This window comes from Anabas testudineus, chromosome 4 (genome assembly GCF_900324465.2).
Source record: "Anabas testudineus chromosome 4, fAnaTes1.2, whole genome shotgun sequence".
NCBI lineage: Eukaryota > Metazoa > Chordata > Actinopteri > Anabantiformes > Anabantidae > Anabas > Anabas testudineus.
Genome location: NC_046613.1, coordinates 20,519,060 through 20,539,928, shown reverse-complemented (window position 1 = coordinate 20,539,928; position 20,869 = coordinate 20,519,060). Strand labels below are relative to the sequence as shown.

General features: G+C 37.7%; 1 protein-coding gene across 1 annotated transcript in view; it reads left to right on the top strand.

Moving 5' to 3' along the window:
- Positions 1-20,869, top strand: part of LOC113152336 (collagen alpha-1(XXIV) chain) — a 71,263-nt gene that overhangs the window by 43,297 nt on the left and 7,097 nt on the right. Inside the window, exons 26-47 of the mRNA XM_026345520.1 lie at positions 751-804; positions 2,388-2,441; positions 3,643-3,696; positions 4,820-4,873; positions 5,058-5,102; positions 5,616-5,660; positions 8,064-8,117; positions 8,812-8,865; positions 8,989-9,042; positions 9,419-9,472; positions 9,884-9,937; positions 10,264-10,371; positions 12,216-12,269; positions 12,633-12,740; positions 13,594-13,647; positions 14,435-14,488; positions 14,630-14,686; positions 15,520-15,573; positions 16,518-16,571; positions 17,059-17,112; positions 18,265-18,318; positions 18,738-18,845. Of these exons, the coding sequence (XP_026201305.1) occupies positions 751-804; positions 2,388-2,441; positions 3,643-3,696; positions 4,820-4,873; positions 5,058-5,102; positions 5,616-5,660; positions 8,064-8,117; positions 8,812-8,865; positions 8,989-9,042; positions 9,419-9,472; positions 9,884-9,937; positions 10,264-10,371; positions 12,216-12,269; positions 12,633-12,740; positions 13,594-13,647; positions 14,435-14,488; positions 14,630-14,686; positions 15,520-15,573; positions 16,518-16,571; positions 17,059-17,112; positions 18,265-18,318; positions 18,738-18,845 (1,335 nt within the window). The remainder of the gene's footprint in view (positions 1-750; positions 805-2,387; positions 2,442-3,642; positions 3,697-4,819; positions 4,874-5,057; positions 5,103-5,615; positions 5,661-8,063; positions 8,118-8,811; positions 8,866-8,988; positions 9,043-9,418; positions 9,473-9,883; positions 9,938-10,263; positions 10,372-12,215; positions 12,270-12,632; positions 12,741-13,593; positions 13,648-14,434; positions 14,489-14,629; positions 14,687-15,519; positions 15,574-16,517; positions 16,572-17,058; positions 17,113-18,264; positions 18,319-18,737; positions 18,846-20,869) is intronic.

The window sequence follows — 20,869 nt, the reverse complement described above, 5'->3', positions numbered from 1 at the left end:
AGAAGTTTCTGATAGTTACCCTGGCTAATAGGTACTCTCACAGTTTGAGTGCATGTGCATTCATAGACAGGGAAGGGGAAAGCACCACACAGGCAAAAGTAATGTAAAAATAGTCATAATGCAATCTGAGGAGGCCCCAAGGCTTTCTTTGTATTCGTATCCTATTGCATACCAGCCTAAAAAATGTTAGAAGTGGTTGATGCTCAAGTGAAATGATTTTGCTAGCAGTATGGATTTTGATCATTGACAGATCTCCTCCTTTTTCTTCAACCATCTCTTTTGTTCCTGCCATTTGTACTTTACCTCTTCCCCTTTTCTTCCTACTCAGAAATCCCTTTGTTTCAGAACTATTTATTTCGGTACTACTTTCTGACTAAGAGAGCCTCAAAACAACTATACAACAATTTGATAGTGTTAGATGGAAGTTTAAGAAGAACTGGAAATATAGTTGTACAGTCAAGAATTTTGTACAGTTCGAGGAGGATTAAAAGTCACTGACACGAACATTAGAAGAGTTAGAGTGGAGACATACATGTAAGCAGCTTTACTGCTCACTGAGGTTCTAACACTGTGCCTCCAGTTGGGTACTGTACCTGCTACATTTAAACTTAACCAACTGTCAATTACTGGAGTAGCTTCACGGTGGGAAAAGTGGGACAGGTGTATGTGAAGCTGTGCCAAGGTTTTCTATGTTGAGGTTTCAGATCACAGTTAAATGACCTGCTCTTTCTGTCTTACTGTTTTCCCTAGGGTGACCGAGGACCAGCAGGTCCCACAGGTCCAGCTGGAGAGAAAGGGCCAAGGGTAAGTACAGTTACTCAGAATACACAGCAGAGCTCTGCTTCTTTTCTGACAGTTTGTAAATGCCAGAGCTGTACTGTATAAGTTGAAACCTACAACAGCCTTCCAGAGCTTGAATACTTTATATAGTAAACTAATGTCTAACTATGATCAATATAAAATAAACATCACTAAGCAATTTTGGTTGTAAATTTTGACAAGCATTACGTAACTGCAAGGTTTAGTTCATGGAAATGAACACAGACTTACCAAAGACCTAAAAGGTTTAAGACGGCTCAGGGTTGTAAATTCAGCTGTGTCAAATTGTTTTTTCCTGGTTATTTCAAATATAGGGATGAAAAGTTTTTCAAAGACTCTTTTGGATCACTTGTGATCAACCCAATGAAATGATCTGATTCAACACATGTTATGTGTAAAAGCTTGTAACCAACTTACGAATGTTATATCAGAAAACAGACAGTGCATAACCCAAAGACCTGAAATTGCTGTTTCTGTTTGTTAAACCATGTCATAACATTTTAACAGTATGACAACCGTTGCTATTCTGTGCATTGATGTCGCTCTGCAGCCACAAAGACAGTTGACTGTTGCTTGGATTAGAGCACTTTCATACAAGTGTCTCATTGTGTATGGTTTTCTTCTTTAAATCTATGCATTTCTTTGAACTAGGGTTTGTTAAATATGCAGATAATTACAGGCTAACAGCAGGTTATTTTACAACATTAAGCTACTCAGTTGTGTGTTTTAATAGGATTTTATTACATTTACATTTAGTCATTTGGCAGATGCTTTTATCTAAAGTGACTTAAAACAAGGCAATGGCAGTGTAATGGGGTCTTGCCTAAGGACCCTTAATGGAGATAGACCACAGCCGGGATTTGAAACCTGGTCTACTACATGGAGGGTAGCGATTTTACCACTACACTAAGTGTCTGCCAAATGACTAAATGTATTAACATAATTCTGACAGTTTTAATCCAAAACAAAGCAATAGAGCAACAAAAAGAAGGTTCTGTCCAATGTAGCAGCATTTCCACTGTTTCCTTTAATCCTGCAAAAGTTCATAGAGAGACGCTGGCCTACATCTCTTACTGTACTGCCCTTAGATTTACTCCATGTCTGTCGCTTTGGTTCTGGTCCTGACTTAGCTGGCTGGCAGACTGGCTAGCAGGCTGACTGATAGGCTGACTGGGACGAAAGGATGACTAATTTAGTGGCTGGCTGAATAGTTAGATAATTGAATCACTGCTGGTATGTGTGTATGTGAGAGAGGGATTTTTGACTCCCCCGTTTTTCTAAGAGGGTCTGGAGCACATTCAATCACATCTTAATATGAAACACACTCGAACACACAGAATGATCTTAATTCTTGGCAGTTTGGAATTAATTTAATGCTTTTTTACTGTACAGTCTTGCATTGATATTGAACTGTTGTTTCACACTAGTTCCCATTAAAAATCTGATACATTACTGCAGTATAGCCTAAATAATCAGTAAAATAGAAATAACATTTAATACCCATATAGCAGTGACATGGTTCCTTGTGTACTGTTCTATGCTCTTTGTTTTTTCTGTTTTGGTATAAGGGCTATCCAGGATTACCAGGAAGTCCAGGGGACATCGGAATGCAAGGTCCACCTGTAAGTGCCATAACCTTATCACTACCACATCATGCCAGATAGAGATTCTTTGCATTGAGGTGTTGACATGTAAATCCATGTTTCCTGTATGTAAGACAAAGATCTTTAATTTTTGCTACTTCTCCCTGTGTACATTATACAAATTAATATATTTCTCTGACGTTTTTGTTTCTTTTGTCCATCTTTTAAGTTAAATCAAATAAATGGACCGAGGTGCTTGGATGCGCTGACTCATGACAGTATCTTGGCTGGATATTATAAACACTTATAACTGCAAGATTAACTCAGAATAATTGTATTCATTTTTTCTTGAGTTGTAGGAATGTATACTCATTTTATGTAAACACATTAAATTTAAGAGGGTGATTTGATATCAGTTTTCCTCTTTCCCACAATTTGGTCTAGAGTTATATAAACAGAATAACTGACTGATTATTCAGTAGTTCTGCTGAAAGCTTTTGCACATCTATTAGGTTAATTTTGACTGCTGTGTGAACAGCAAGTATAGGTTTTCACCTTTGTCCTAGTATTGTAGTTGATGGCACGACCAAGTTAGTTACTCTAACTACTATATAACGTTAAGTATTCACAGCACTTAACATTTTCCACATTTTATGTTATGGCCTTATTCTTAAATGAATTAAATTCATTGTTTTTCTCAAATTTCTTCAAACAGTACCCCATAATAATGACAAAGTAAAAAAGTTTTGTACGAAATATTTGTATTTATTAATCTATAAAATAATCACATGTACATAAGTATTTATAGACTTTGATTTGAAAACGCATTCACCTGTCTATATAAGGTCCCACAGTTAAAAGTGCATGTCAGAGCACAAACCAAGCCATTTGGATCTTGTCAAACGGCACCTGTATATATCTCAGGGTCCTGAGACACTAAGAAACAAAATTCTCTGGTCTGATGAAACAAAGATTGAACTCTTTGGCCTGAATGCCAAGTATCATGTCAGGAGAAAACAAGGCACTGCTAAGAACCTGGTCAATACCTATCATTACGAGGTATTGTTTGTAGAGTTCTGAGGGAACTAATGAATGTAATACATTTTCGTATAAGGCTGTAACAGACTGTGCTGTAATACTTTCTGGATGCACTGTATGGCTCCCTTTCACAACTTGATTTGGTAGTCTTTACTCTCTATGCCTTCTTTCTTGTTAATGTCTTTTTGTTTTATTCTTGCAGGGTCCACAGGGGCAGAGGGGCAGTCCAGGCATTTCTGGACCGAAGGGCAGAAGGGTAAGAGCTCTTTTTACATTTGGGACATTTGTAGTTTATGTGACCCTGGTTCAACTCAATAGTGACAGTATGACTACTTCAAATATATAAGACATTTTGCGGTCTGTTTCACATCACAGCACATTACCCATAAACCAGAGGTTGAAGCAATTAAAAAACATGTGCTTATCCTTCCAATTGGCCTGTGATCTTTATAGGTGCATTTACAACAGTTTCATTAGACCCATTCCGAATGGAAATGGTGTGGTAATACTGGTGAGACATCATGTGGCTGTGAGGGGAATGACACCTTCAGGTTTAGAAGCAAAGATATCTGCCACAGCATTAAAAGTGGGAACATTTTTATGCTAACCATGATCAGCACTGGGCAACGCAGGTTGCTTCATAACCAAAAAAAGGTTGGGGTGCCCATGCTGAAGTGTTGGAGTGCTGGAGTTTTTTGGGGGCTTTACAGATTATTGTGTTACCTGCTTAAAAGTGTGCATGTACTGTATTTTGTTGTAGTTTGAATGTAGAATAAACGTCCACTGGCTGTAGGTTTGTTTAAGTATAGTAATAATAGTAAAGTAAGCTTTTCACTATTTAGAAATTATAGTTACCACAATGACCTTTGAACCAGGATTTTAGAGAGAGATAAAGGAACAAAGAGAAAGAAAGCTAAAGCTCATGAAGTTTAAAGGGGCTGAACATTGACCTGAGTCTGACTCAGGTGAAATGGGAGCACATAGTCATCAAACATAGAAATGCAGTATATAGAAGGGGGGCAACATGGAGACGAGCTAAAAGTGGAGAAGTAATGAAAAAGTGGACACATGAGAAACGGGGAGGGTATTGGGTTGTATTTACAGATCTTTATCTATTTCCCTACCTGTGTGGTGGGGCAGCAGTGCTGGAAAAACCTTGGAATGTTTGTGACAGCACCAGGCTGTGGCATCAGGGCAGGAAAATCCTCAAAGCAGATAAAGAATACAGACAAGTTGCTTTGTTGCTGGTGTTGATTTCAGAGTTAGTTTAGTTAACTAGACATACCAAATGTCAAGGTGTGTATGATTCGTTGAGAAATATATTCCTGTGCTGCTCATTCATTACGTTCAAAGGTGTGATCCATGTTGTTGTCACACAGGGGCCACAGGGACCAGATGGCCCATTGGGAGAACCAGGCCCTGAGGGCACCAAGGTAAACCTGCATACCATCATCATGTAATCAATCAGCATGTGAAGATGATATAGATATAATACTTTTGCATGAAATGTGTCATCCTGCTTGTGCATTAATGTGACATTATTACATCATTTGTCAAAGTTAAGAGGTGATGGATTTTTCTTATTCCCACTAAAAAAGTTTTTAAAATAAATTTCAGGGTGAGAAGGGTGACATTGGACAAAAAGGAGAGCCAGGATTCATAGTAAGTATTCTTTAAATTAATATATTTTATTTACCAGCTTTAATTCTTACTTGTGTAAGAGACAAGAAGGAAGCAAATGTTGGTAGATAACATTTATTACAACAGAGACACTTGTTTAATATATAGTGTGAATAGTGTTTCTAAGAAGGCACCATTTACAGTACATGTATCCTGATTTATTCAAAGTTAAGAATATTCATTGGCTTAACAAACCAACATCCTGCGGCATCTACGTTAACAAACGTCCGTTTTGAAGAGGCATATTTACCTCATACACAACACATCACCAAATTCAAACCTTGGCCCAGCATAACCTCTGTGAAAGCACGATGGGGCTTCAATGATTCTTATTGCATACTGGGGCTTTTTCTTCTTGCCTCTGTATCAGGTTATACCAAAATGTAATTACTGTGTACAGCTGCCAGCTTGTTGTGAGGAAACCTGAGATAATTTAGCCGAAGATAAGTAAGATAAAGTAAACTTTGTATTTAACTGATCTTTCTCTCTTTGAAGGGCAAGGCTGGCAGTCCAGGCGAGAGAGGCCCTCCCGGAAAGCCTGTAAGTTATGTTTAACTCAGTTTTTCTGCTGAATTTCTCTTTTCGGGCTTTAATTATCTTCACTTAGTCTTTACTTTGGCAAGAGGCATCACTATGGCTACAACAGACAACACAGAATCATAAATGATTCCCACATCCTCTTTTCACCTGTAATATATATAATTATTATTTGAGTTTCCTCCAATAAAGGCCCCCAAAAGGAAGTTGTCATAGATAAAAGAAAACACTAGGCAGTGTTTACATAGTCTTCAAAATGTGCATGAAATACCTCTATTGGAAAGAGATGAGCCATTAAGTTAGAACAGTTTTATTTATTTCCAGCATTTGATCTGATGTAGTTGTCAAGAATCTGTGCTGTATTGTTGCACATTTTGAAGTACATCTCAGTGTATTTAAGCGTTACACAAAAGTAAACATTTTACAGGTATCATTTGAATTTGGCTGTTATGATAAAGAGGGCAGCATGGTGGTAGACGGACCTGTGTTTGAATCTACCGGCTGGCCAGGTACCTTTCTGTGTGGAGTTTGAATGTTCTGCCCACTTGAACTTGCCCTTGTAGCAATAAAATATTGATCTGGGATACCTACCAGATGTGCGCAGTGTGCTTCAGGCTGAAGCATGACCAAGCTGAGTCTTCAGAGGAAGTGCCTCATCTGGTTTAACTGAGTGAAATGCAATACAGGTTCAGTCTGTGACACCTTGTTTTAATTGCAATGTCCAGTATTCCCAAGGTGTACAGCACAGTTGTGTTTAGTGATAGGGTCAGTCATGTTTGTCAATTTTGTACAATTAATGAACAATTCTCACTTTCATTCCCCATGAAAAGTGTGAGCAGCTCCAAATGCTGACAACAACCACCATTTCTTACAGCTTTGTTGTTGTTTCAAACTAATGGAACTGCCTGTTTTATTTTCTTTAAAATACTTGGTCCACACTTTTTATGAGGAAGAAGCATGTCACCTACCCCAAGTGGTGCATTCCGACAGCAACGGAGGTCTGTGGTACAAATGAAAACGCAAAAATCAGGTTTAGGATTGACAGAGATTACGATTAGTAGGAGCAATTATTGGTTTTATTCCATGTATGGGCATCACCCAAAAGTACACACAGTAAAAATACAAAAAAATGTGTGTCTTATCCTCTAAATGTGCATATCAAAGTAATTCTTATGTATGCTTGTGAGTTTGTATGTGAGGCTCTCTTTGGTACAATTCATTTAGGTTGAGGATAGTTGGTAAAATGATCATCCAGTGCCACCCTCTGTCTACCAGGGTGGTCAACTGGTGCAGGAAAATCTGAAAAATTCCAGTGAACTCAGGGGCTATCTAGATCTTCATTTATTAACAATTTTATATGACCTGACAAAAAGTGGATTATCAGGAGTCATTTGGTAATATTCTCTGCCTGTGGACACTTAAACTCAATCTCCCAATAAAACAAATGAAACTAAAAAGCTCAAAGGGAAGAGCTATTATTGTTACATTACAATGCTGCTATAAATTTTACATCTTTGCATTATCACAGTGAGAGCATCTTTGTTGTTCCCCTTTGTGGAGTCATGGCGCCATCTTGTGTTTGATCAAATCTCCCTCCAACTCCATCATGCTTAAATCTTCATCTTTTCCATTTCTGTGATTAAGTAATTTCTTCATCTTGTCAGAATTCTGTTATCCTGTCAGAGCCCTTTTCTTTTTTGTAGTTAGTACTGTTAACAGTTTCCCTACAATCTCAAACTGTACTTACACTTACATTTGAGATTTAATCTCGCTGGCTATTTAAATCATGGGGGCTGTGAGAACATGTCTGTGTTTTTCTTTGGTTGTTTATTATGGTCAGTTGATCCAGTCTTCCAAAAAAAACTCCTTTACAGAACCTGAGAAAATTCAATTTGGCTGCAGTGTTTTCAGTAAAGATCAAACAAGATGTTTGAATGTTAATTCTAATGAGCTAGTTGTAGTTTGAACGTAAGCTAATGTATTCTGCAGTTCAGCTATTGGCTGTTGCTACTTTCTCATCCAACGTTTGCATATTTATTTTAGTTCTTGGCTCAGCCCGCTGTCTCTTACGCATTCATAAATTATGTCCTCTGTCAATGTTGGACTAAATGCTGTGTAAGTTATTGTATCTTATCTAAACCTGGCAAAACTATGTTTAGACTACAACAAAGAGATCTGACAATCTGGCACAGCATGAAAACCAGTCCATCTGAACTGCATCACGGTGTCATATGTGTCATATCTGTAGGCATTAGGCATCACTGAGCCATGCATCATGTTTGTGGTTACATTGGTAATCAAAATGAATGATGGTTATTATGAACTGTTTATTCATGCTTACTTTCTGTAATTGCACAAGTGAATGACTGAAACTACATTGAGGAGGTCATGACTGTATATTTGCAGGGTAAACCAGGTATTCCAGGCAGCACTGGGGAGAGGGGACCCCATGGCGAACCAGTAAGTGGCTGTTTCATTGATGTTTCTGGAAACTGCAGACAAAGCACACATTATGAGAACTGACTTATCTGGAATCTGTGATGTCTACTGGAGATGGTATGCAGGAATTTATTATTGCTTACAAATTTTTCATGAGGAAGAGGTTGTCAGATTCAGAGTTATTTATTATTCAGCTCTTGCTGGATCTTACATAATGTTATTACCAGTAGTTAAACAGTTTGGGAGGGAAAAGGAGTTATTTTAGATTTATTTTTGTTGAATGCTTTCTTTCTACACACTGTACCTCCTTACATATACACCTAGCTCCATACCTTTTTCCTGCCTCTTTGGATAAGTCTTTGTTCTTGATTTTCCTGGAAACCCGCTGACCCCTCGGGGACATCAAGAATGTCAAGCAATCAGATACGAATATTTATTAGGGTGAGAGGTTTCAATAGTGCCAGAGGCATAGTTTATGTTACGGGTCTCATCTTGCTTTTGGCTGGTCTCCAGTTTTCTTATTCTAGGCATTCTGAGCTCTCCATCTTTGTCTACAGATTAAGATTTTAACTATCTTTTTGATTTGCCATTTTATGCTAGAACTGTGTCTGTTCATATATTATATCCCCCGATTTACTGTACGTGGAATAATCTATGTCTCTCTGGTACTATCATAGTTTTTTAAGTCATCTTATGATAGTTATTTTTGTTTTAGGGACTCAAGGGACCCCCTGGAGAACCTGGACCTGATGGAGAACAAGGACCTGAAGTATTTTTCATTACATATTATTTACTAATTATCAATTAATTGTCAACTCTTAATGTTTTATAGTTTATGTTCCTATGCATATAGTACAGATTAAGTATTATTCATGCCTGTCACGTTTTGTAGGGTGGGCCCGGTCCAGAGGGGGAACCTGGAGCCATTGGAGAGCCTGGATTAAAAGTCAGTACAACCTGTCCATGTTTTATAACCACTCCTCCCATCGCTGCGTTTTAGAAAATATTTGTGATGTGGTACTTCAGCCATCCTCAAGCAATATGGAAAGCTGTGAACTTTCTCACTCAATTTGTACTTTACATAACCGTAGCCTTGGGTCAAACGGCTGATTGTCAAGTCTTACACTGCCTCTGCCTCAATGTACTAGTGGTTAGTGTAGCATCATGACTGTGGAGATTCTGAATCATTCAGGGAACGTTATCTGGAAACTGAGTCATGGCAACTGGACTTCTTTGAACTAACAAGAATGATGTAGGAGTGTGAATACAAAAGGATGTTTTGATCCCTTGACAGCTCTGTTTTGTGTCTTGTATTCATGCAGGGTGATGCTGGGCCTCCAGGAGCTGAAGGGGAGCAGGGACAGGAGGGAGTGAGAGTGAGTAACTGCAAACAACCCACTAATCCCTTCCTTCCTTATGTTTGGGTAAATCTAATCCAGTCATCTTTTTACTCCCCCTCATTCTGACAACGATGCCTAAAATCCACTGGACTGAATAGAGCAGAATAAGATTTTTTTTTTTGTCTGACAGACTTTATACAGTAAAGCCTTTGTATTATTCGAGTTTCATATTCTTGTCCTACTTAGAATCTTTCTAAACCTAATTTAACTGACCTACCTCCAACAGTTCAGCTTCTCACATTGATTCAGTCATGTACAAGTGTACTTTAACACATATTGAGATCCCTGTCAGCTGTGTTGACAGGTACAATAAAGAACACTACTGACGATGATGCTAGCTGTGATCAGAAGTAAACGGTATATTTGTAAATTGTAATGTTTTTGTAGGGTCCACCTGGTCCTTCTGGTGAAGATGGTCCTCAAGGAAAAGATGGACCCAAGGTAACTATAACAAGGCCTTTATTTTTGTTCATTCAGTTTCTGTTTTTAAACAAAATCAACAATGTAGCCCCGATTAGTTATGGATTAGTTTCAAGTGGTGTTTCTCAAATGAAAAAACAGTATTAATACATTTTTAGTAAATGCTGCTTATTCGCTTAATCCTAGACACCAGTCCACTCAGAGTCACATTAGATCGCAATGCATTGTAAAGTCTAATAAGGAAAATTACATTAAGTCATATCAATAGAAGTCACCTCTGTTGGAAAGTTATTTTGTTATTACTATGTTTCATTGTGTTTTCCTGCCTGTTTACTTCATTTTGTCAGGGTGAACCCGGTGATCGTGGACCAATCGGAGAGCCAGGTGATAAAGGAATAGAAGGAGACCCTGGGCCCCCAGGACCATCTGGAGAGGCTGGGAAACAAGGCTTTCGTGTATGTTTGTCATTTTAACTTCAAATTAAAGTGATTTTAATTTAACAGCTTTGATATAAGTGGGGAAAATTAACACAAACTGGTGCTTGTATTGACTTTCAATTTTTTTGGGGGGAAAAGACATATTTGATTTCAGTTTAAGTTAAAACTGAAGCTAAATTAAAAAGACAGATAACATTTTTGTAGACCTGGTTGATCCGTTTTCTCACTGTGGTTATTTATGTGAGATCCAGCAAGAGATTGATTACACATGATTTTTCTGACGCATAGCAAAAGAGCAGTCACACCAATTGAACTGCAAATTCCCGCACCTTATCGGACAGGTTACAGGAGTCTTCTTAACCAGGTAATGTACTTGTACACCAGCAGAGGTCAGCCTTTTCCTCAACAGAGATGTTTTGCTGCTGGTGCATTAAGAAATACTGAATGATAGATTGTAGATGTTTTGCACTGGGTGATAGCTGTGAGTCAGGGTCAGTGGTTGGGGAGTTTGAGACAGATCTACGTACCATCTTGGGTGTTGAGGGGTTCCCTCCTTTCCTAAAATTGGGAATCGAGGGAACATCGGGGCATATGTAAAGTTCTTTGGGAAAGCACTGTTGCCTGGTTTTCAAAAATATGGTGCTTTACAAATAAATTTGAATTGAATTGAATATAAAATTAAATACTGTTAAGATGCAATACTATAACGGTTTGTAGGTTAGCACTTAAATGGGAAATCAAGTCAGGCAGGATCAAGGTTGCCTAAGTAGGAAGGTGCTGTTGAGTAGACTTTGAATCTGTTCCAAGTAGCCACTGGAAACTGGGACAGAGAAATGAGTAATGGTGTGATTTGTCCATTTCATCTTTAAGTGTTTAGCGTTAATATTACACAAGAGAATTTCCCCTTGATCATTTTTGTTGAATTGCTGTTGATAGATGCAGTATAGACGTTTTTTGAACTTACATCCTTATTTATAAATGGGTGTGTAGGAATCAAAGTAGCATCTATCTTTTCAGTGACTTGCATGAATCTAACATCTATGGAAATCATCAATTTCATTATTTGTTCGTGGTCAGTTTTAGCTGGAGCTGCCAATACAGACTCTCCCAAATTCTGTTCAGAGATTTACATTGCTTTCCCTGGCTGTGAAACACATGCTAGAGGAGAAGGCACAGGTTTTCCAAACCAGTTAATCAGTGATGATAGCATTACCCATCTTTGATCTCTCCTACTGATGCCTGAGCTGAACTCTATGGATTTAGTCACTGTCACTCCCATCTCTCAGTCTATATTTTTTGGCACATTTTCAGTGCTTCAGCTTGTGTTTCCTATTTAATGATGGCTGTGATTTAGCTGCTTCTTATCTGGCCATTATCCCAGTAGACCTTGCACATTGTGCCTCTGCAGATTCCAGGAACATAGCAGTTCTGGAAAATGATGGCAGTGGGTTTCTTGAAGTTTAGTGCCTATGTTTTGCAAATCTCTCGCAGTTAATTTTTGGCTTTAACTCTTAATGTGTGGTTTGCTTCGCCGTCTTTCTTCACTGGTAAAGTATTTCATTGTGTAGTGATCATGTTTCAACATTTTGGCTATTTCGGGAGTGTTGCTTCTGATCGACATTTGATAACTTTTGTTTAACCCACACCCTCTCTCAGTAAATCTGTTAATACTGAGGTTGACAGTTTGGTGTTAAAAATTAGATATTATTTCAAACATTATAATAAAAATACCTTATGTAATGATTTATGCACACACTCTTAAGTTGCTGTGGTCTTTATAGTTTATATTTGTCAGTGCCACTAAATACAAAAGAGACTTTGTTTAAAAAAATTTTGTGGTAATCATTTGTGTCCTTGTGCAGGGACCAGAAGGAAAACTGGGACCCCCGGGAAGCAGAGGACGACAAGGAAAGAAGGCAAGGACATTGTTCACCACCACTTTTTCAATACAGTATGTTTGCCTGCAAGAGCAATCTCCAATTTCGTTAAGTGGTTCCAGAGAACTATTGAGTCATCTTTTTCAGTTGAACTCTCATTTGGACCACATTTGAAGTTGTTTACTGTAGTTAGGAGGAAGAAAACTCATTGGAACTGTCATTAGACACAAATAGTCTGCTGCACATTAGCTTTTTCTCAAAGTACAGTTATACAGAAATTGATTATCTCTATGTATATCAAAATAGGTTTAATACTTAGTTTGGCAGTATGTCAGTAGGAATTTAAGTTATCCGTTTGTCACAGGTGTTTTAACCTTCTTCTGACAATTTGTTTCTTTCCAGGGAGAAAGAGGCCCTCCAGGTCTTGCTGGTGAAATTGGCACACGGGGAGACATTGGGCAGCAAGGCGAGCCAGGGCTGAAAGGTGCCAGGGGAACTAGAGGCACACCAGTTAGTTACTATTCTTCCTATTTATGATCTTTCTGATTGTGATTGTAAAATACTGATTGTATTTACTGTAATAAAATGTGTTACATGTGAGCAATAGTGACTTTGTGAATAGGGGAGTGTCCTCAAACTAGAGGTCTTTACAGGCCGACAACAACCCAAACCTAAACGTGATCTGCATGGTTTATAAAGTCATAGTTGTGCCTTCAGAACTAATGCTTCATAGTCATAGAATTAAAATACTTGATTTCAGATGTTTCCACTTTGTGCACTGCTACAGCAAAACAAGTAGCTAAAAGGGCATTATCCAACTTTTTAAATGAGCTTGGCTTCAGTCCTCTAATATCAACAAAGCTCTGGTGAGATGTGAATGAATTAGTTTTTATTTTGGCTTTTTTTTTAAACACACTATGTGCTCTTAGGTCTGTGTGGATCCACTCGTATCTTAGGATATGTTGAGACACAGGTTGTTATTATAATGCAGTATACTAAATATTTAATTGTATTGTGTATTATTATTATAATACAAAATATGGTAAATATTCCTCTTTTAAACTCCAGTTAGGAGGTTTTGAGTTGTATTTTTCTTTTTTGCAAAATATCAAATGCCTGAGAAACACTAAAAAAGGCCAAGAGGAAGGCGATGAAATGCGGAACCACTAAGACTGTGTTGTGATAGCTGTGGAGAAAAGATTTATATCCCAGTACTAAAACAACTGGTCCCCGGATTCAGTTTGCATGTGCGTCTGCTTGAGGCCAATGTTATATTTAGCGAAGCCATAAAAAAAAGCATAACAAACAGTGTTAGGACTGATTCAGATTCTCATTTTGTGTGCATTTTCTGCATTGTTTCCAGGGTCAGCCTGGAGTCATGGGGATAGGAGGACAACCAGGACTGCCAGGATACACAGTGAGTTTCCTGATCTGTGGTTTTATGGGAGCCATTGCAAATGTATGTAAGTACATTTTGTAAAAAAAAATAGCGTGTGTACAGGTTCTTCAAATACACTCAATACAAATTATGCCAGTATTATGGAGGTGATTGGGTTGGATTTACCTCCAACCAATGACCCAGTTGCTAACAAGGAGACACTTTATCAAGAAACTGCTTTAGCTTAGTAAAAGCTGAAGACACTCTGAGATCAAGTCTGGTCGTCATTACTCTTCTCTGTTATCTAAATCACATCACATAGCAGAAAGATTCTTCATAGATACTACACAGATACCTGCCTTAGGTCGATTTGGAACATCATGCACTCTATAAACTAATCTTTCCAGGAAACCCCAAATCCTGGACAGTGCCAACAAACAACCAAAACCAGGGTTTTGGTTACATAAGATGAAGAGCGTACTTTTTTTTTTTTCTTTCTTTAGTAGGAGACAAGAAAATAGATCAGGGTATGAATTGTGGCAGTTTCTAGTGGGACTCGAGCCAGGACTACAAAAGAGCTCTTTTCTCTTTTACATACAGCCCTCAGACTTGCTTCACACTGTCCTTCCTGTGTGAATTCTGGAACTAGTGCCAAATCCTTAAATGACGCAGTATAAGAGATTCTGTACTAGGAACATTGTTTATATAAAACAGTTCTGATTAACACTATATGCTTACAGCCTTTACAGTGGTGAGAAGCCTGCTGTAGCCAATAAAATGATGGTAGAATTCTTAGAAACAATGATCAGCTTCCTGTTTTTTGTAGGGTCACCCTGGCAAGCCTGGGCCTATTGGACCACCAGGACCAAAGGGTGAAAAGGTATTATCACATCAGAGAGTCTGATGCAAGGACTACTTTTTGTTTCAGTACTTTGAATTGGTTTAAGCAAAGTGCTTCAGCATAATGTCGGGCAGCAAAATCTACATGTACGTGACTGTGTTTTTGTTTGCTATATTCCAGGGTTATCCAGGCGAGGATAATAAGACCCCAGGACCACCAGGGCCCTTAGGTGAACCAGTAGGTCTTGCTTTCCTTTAAACTCTCCTTTCTAATCCCCAACACTCCTCTCTGTGTTTAGTCCAAGCCTTTTAAATTCTGCATTAACATCAAAAGTGAAAGTTAGTCTGGATCAAAAAAATAATTTTAGCAAGTACATTATATAATATACATAGTATATTATCACTATTACTAGTATTATTATTTAGTATTATTTAGCATTAGTATTTCTGCTTTTATATCTGTCAGGCATCATCAAATATTTTCTATTAATTGCAAGCTGAGAATTAAAATGTTCATGATTAAGCTTAATCTTTTCTTTGATAAAGGCAATCATGCCAGGAAGAGCTATTGTTCAGTCTGTTAACTCGAGGCTACTGTGTTTTTCATTGCACCTCAGAAACAAAGTCACTCTTACTAAGACTAAGACTAATCTCGAAAGAGGATTGGAACATATCAAATAGTCTTAACAGCTTGGGAACGCTCGCAGCTATACAGTAGTATGACTTCCTGGCAATGAATGTGACTACTACATGGCATAGTCAGTTGGTGTTAGTGTTAATATGTTGTTTGGGTGGAATTGGATTATCAAATTGACACAGTATTTTAGTACATAATATGAGCAATAAAGGGATATAATACAGGCAGATTCTTGTATCACTGTTCACAACCAAAATTCACTGAAAATTACAATTTAGGTAAAATTATGTCTTTCTGTTTAACTTCAGTAAAGCTACAGACTCACAGATCACATCTATAGAAAATGTTTTATTATATCGAGGAAACAAACTGGATATAATGTAAGGCATTTATATACAGTATGTGTGTTTATGTGTGCATTTCTGTCTATACAGGGGCCCCCAGGAGAACGAGGAGAGCGTGGAGAACCAGGGGATGAAGGGTATCAGGTAGCGAGAACCATTACACCAACATCAGACATTTCACACAGTCACCATTCAGAGTGCTTCCTTTCTTGATGGTTGTACTCTTTTCATGTTCCATTGATACAGTGCTCTGCTTAGTTAAGGGCAGACCACACAAGATGAAAAGGATTACCTAATTCCCATTATTAAAGCAGGGGAAATGTGGTGTTTTTGTCATGGATTATGTGCTCCTAAAAGTATATACACAAGTAGCTGTGCAGACACCTTCACAGTGGCCCACAATGAATCTACATTGCAATGCAGAACTGTATGAAATTTAATTCTAACGTTTACAAAAACACAAGGATTCAAAAGGTCTCAATTTTCTAAACATTTAAATAATTTAATAAGGCCTTGCTTAAATCATCCTAATGTATAGTAAATTGTTTAGGTGTTCCTCTTGTATGTTGAATCACTTGTAATGCGTTATGCTAAGGATACATATTTGTCATTAGGTACTGCATCTCATATTCTGGTCCAAAACCTTGTAGCTGTTGTAAGTGCAGTCCTAGAAAGGGCTTCTGGAGATCCTTGAGCCACTGTCTTTAAACTAGTAATAAAAGGTAATATTTAGTTTGGCAATTGAGTCATCATTCCCTAGACAAGTATTAAATACCTTACTTTCTAAATCTTGGTTTTCATTGCAAGATATTTGTGTGCAGAATTTATGGGTCCTATTTAGTAAGAGCCACCTGTGGCATGTCATAAGAATATGCAAACATAATACTTACCTTAGAAACTATTGCATAATGATTTGATGCTGTGGAACTGTGATCTGATTTCCTGCATGCAGAAATGGTACAATATAAATAACATGACTGTGCATAATATTCTTACTTTAGTTAATTGAAGACATGTCCAGTATGTGCACTAACAGACATCCTAAATAGTCCATTTGATATTAAACTATATATCTAATTGTATTTCAGGGTCTAACTGGTGTCCCTGGATCTCGTGGAGCTATTGGACCACAAGGCCCACCAGTAAGTCAGTAAATCAGTAAATGTCAGCTGTTGTGTTCTAAGGGCCCAACTAGTAGTGAAGCTAAATAGATACAGTCATCTCCAAAAGTATTGGAACGACAAGGAAGGAAAGATGAAAGCAACAATTTAGTGATGTCAGTGAGTTGTAGGCTTAATGCAGTTGTTACAAACGAGTAATATTCAACTAAATATTAGGTTGGGTTCACTCAACACAGTGGAAACGTGTACTCAAATAACTTAGTGTATCCAGTAAGGGTTTGTCTAAAATGTATAGGCTCAGATTAAGAAAGATTTACTCAAGGTGTAATATATGTACTGTAATTAGTTAGTTAGTAGTAATTATTAAGTTAGTTGTGTCCAAAAATATTGCTGTAAATTCAGTTTTTAAATGAATAGTTTGACAGTTTATCATGTAAACAAAATATAAATTCATAGAAGATTTTAATATTATTGTGTCTGTGTTTGTCTTTGTTTTTGTTTTACATAGGGATCCCCAGGCTTCTCTGGAGAAACAGGCCCAAAAGGAGAGACAGGAGCTCCAGTGAGTCCATGCTGATCTACCTTGCAAATTGAAAACTAATAATTTTCACTCTTGTATAAAGTAAAGACCATGATAATCTTGTTCTGGAAACAGGATGAACCTTTTCACTATCAAAATGTTTTTATTATGAAACTCTTTGTATCGAGAAGCGTTTTACTTTTTACCACAAAACCAATATAAAAAAAAAAAAAAAAAAGCGAAATCTTTTCGTAAAGGTAACAGCTTTTGCTTTTTTACTTGATATGTAAAGTTATTTTGAGGAATCAATCTTGTCACAGGCCTTTTGATTATATAACTTAATTTCCCCTGTGAAACATCGTTGAGCCTTCTTGATAAAGTTCCACATAGAGATTTTAATAGCAAAGTACTCACAGGTTTTTCCACATGTGAAACAGTTTCTATGCAACAGTGATTATATAAGTCAATAATATGGGATGTGTTCTGTTAATTTATTCAACTTCGCTTGAGTTTGAGCTATATCTTCTTGCATAATGTATAGACCCTTCTGTTTAGAACAGATCCACAGTAGTCTCACATTCGAGAATTATTGTTCTCTGAGGAACATCTTTCTGACATGGTACTTACGTAACTTTATCAGGTTCCATTGAGAAAATATAACAATGATTAGGAGAAACTGATGTTTTTGCTATTTTGGCTTCCTGTGTAACTGTTACACCATATGTTTTACTCAAAAACTTACTCAAAGGCACTTGTTGTAGTTGTGTATCGAGGTAACAATTGTTTATTTTTTGATTGTTTGGACTGAGTTATTTATAGAAACAGCCCTGAAGTTAAATTCTCCATAACCCCACAATTCCCCTAGAATGAAGTGTGTTCCATCGCTGACATGGTCGCTGGAAGTGATTGTTCTCACTCTAGTCCATGTTCGTAGTTCCAACAGGTGTAGCTATAAAAAAAATTATGATTTAGTTAGATAGAAACATCAGGACCAGAGTAAACTGCTCTGCCTCTGAAATTCATCTGGTGGGTTATGAAGTTGTACAGAGGACTGAACAAAATGGGTTGGAGGCAGACGGGTTTGTTCAAATTGCAGGCCAAGACCCTTTTTGGGCATGGCAAGTGAGATGTGTTGTTGTGATTCTATTTGTGTAAATTTATGTGCATGTGTTGTGTTTTTTTTTTCTCATTCAGGGCACAGCAGGAAAGAAAGGGGCAAGAGGACTGAGTGGAGCTCCTGGCATTGAAGTAAGAATCACATCATCCCTACTAATGAGAGAAACCAGTGGTGATGATGCATAGTTTACAGTATGGTTCACAAATAAAATGTCAAGTGATGTACTTTTCAGAGTAACTGATTAAGCTTTAGCATCTCTACCGATTGCATCATATAGGGCTTGGTAAAAACAGATTTGCGGGACTTTTGAATTCCTGATGTACAGGCTTAAGGGTCGGTCACTCTTACTTACAGGTGCAGGGACAATCACAACGAATTAAATTGCACTAAACGTTTTTCAAGTCCAATTTCTGTTAGTTATATTGAATTGTAACTGGGTACTAGAAAGTTTTGTCAAATATTTGTTTATACTTGAGGCCTGCATGAATTCAACTCTATAGCTATTAAGCAGAACATCACCCCTAGGCTGAGTTTAAGTGTCATTTCCCAGGGTCCAACTGGTTTGCCTGGACTCATGGGAATGAAGGGTTACCCAGGGCCCGATGGTCCCCCAGGACTGACTGGCCCTCCCGGACTACCAGGAAAAAAAGGACGACAGGTAATCCGCCTATTAGCAAATGGATAAATATACCGTATATAGATCTTAGTACCAATTCATTGATTCTACTCACATGTTGTTCTCCTAGCTCAGCTCTGAATTTTATTTGACTTCAATTAAGTTCCCAGTGTTTCCTTTGGGATGTTTGTTCTTTAAGGCCCAACATATGTGGCTAACATTAATCATTAAATGTCCTGTTTGATTTGATTGGCTTCCTCTGATGAAGTTTATAAAAAATGAGTGAGTTGAAATGGGATTTCTTCTTGAGCCAAGAGTTACCAATCAAAAGTCCTTTCTGTCTATTTTTCATATTGTTGTGTAAAAGTCTGTTAAGTCTTGAATTATTAATTAATAATAACTAGTATTATTATTATTAGTGAAATTTTATGTCTGTTATTTGAAATTTCAACATGTATCACTGACACTATTCCAAACTAACTTGTATTAACAAACCACAAAAACACAGCATCCTTATCTGGAGTCTGTTTGCAGTAGGTTTAGCAAGTAGTTCAGACTTCCCTACACAGCAACATTTTCCAGCTCCTCCTCCTGTGGGGAAAACCCAGGAGGCGCCTAGTAGGCACACTGATTAGATGGAAGCCTGATATTCTTCTTACTCACCACAGTTTATGTGGAGACACTTTAAGCTGTGTGTCAAACTGACGCACCATGATGACACAACTAGCACGAGTGGAAATGCAACAATAGTCTATTTCAGAGACACAACTTGTATAGTGGAAGCAAAATAACATCTCCTCTAAACATCTCCTCTTTGCGTACTGGTGTTATCGAAAGGCTGCTACATTGTGAACAAGACAAGAGATGTTCCCTTTAACCGGGAAAAGAACCTAACGTTCCTCACACACAATTATTATAGCTCATCTTGCCTGAGCTGCTTCCACCTCTCAAAACACTTATTTTGCATATATGTTACCTCTTCCTTGAGCTTAAAATGATGCTATCAAAATATGCTTTCCCTCTAATTACAGTATCCAATCCAGTATCGGACTAATACACATACTGAATATCAGATCAGTGCACCCCTAGTTGCCACATAGACTGACTAAGAGCCTGCCTTCTGGCTCAGCTCCCTCTTCACTGCAGCGTTTCGGTACGAAGGCTGCATTACCACTAATGATACCCCAATCTATCAATCTTCCTCTCATCTTGTTTACCCTCATTCATGATGCTCTGACATTTGAAATTATTCTCTTTGAACAGCAACTCACAATTTGCTCACAATTTTATTTAGGTATATAGTACATTCAAAGAATCAAGATCACCTGAACTCTAAAGCTGACACATTTATTCTCCAAAATGTCTGTTGCTGTATTGTGTCCAGTATTTCATAGGAATGAAATTCTTCGCTTGGATTGACATACATTGCACACTTCAAACTTCAAAATCTATAAGTCTGTTGTTTTATCTTTCATTGATATGTCAATAACTTCTACATTTCCTACCTTGCATTTAGTCATTTCGTATGAACTCCTTTTTCAGGAGTGTGACCTTTTTTAAGCCTATAGACTTAACGCTTTTCACAGCACCTGCGGTTTGGGATTCACTTAGTAACCTGAAGCTGTGTCAATTCCAGCCTGGTTCTTGAGTTATTCACTCCACTCATCTGTTATTTGCTTTCCTCTGCTTCACCACATGCTGATGGAGCAGGAAACCACTGTGGTTGGCAGTGTTGGAAAGAAACTTAGTGACAGACAGCGGGTACACTTCAGGTGCACGTTGTCAAGAACTATAACCAGGAGAGATCAGCAGGCTTCCAGCTGTGTGGTTTATAGACTATAGAACAAATTTAAAAGTGTCTTTGTATTTATTAAAAAGGATTTAAAAGAATTTAAATAATTTTTTAGTGGTCACTTCATCTATTCTAATGAATATAAAGTGCCTTTGTCTGACATAGCCTGCAGCTAACTGTTAAGACTTTTTTATTCCTGGTGCATTAAACCTTGCTGTTGTTGCTTTCATAATATTTTATGTTTAGGTGTTGTTGACAGTAAATATTAAATGAC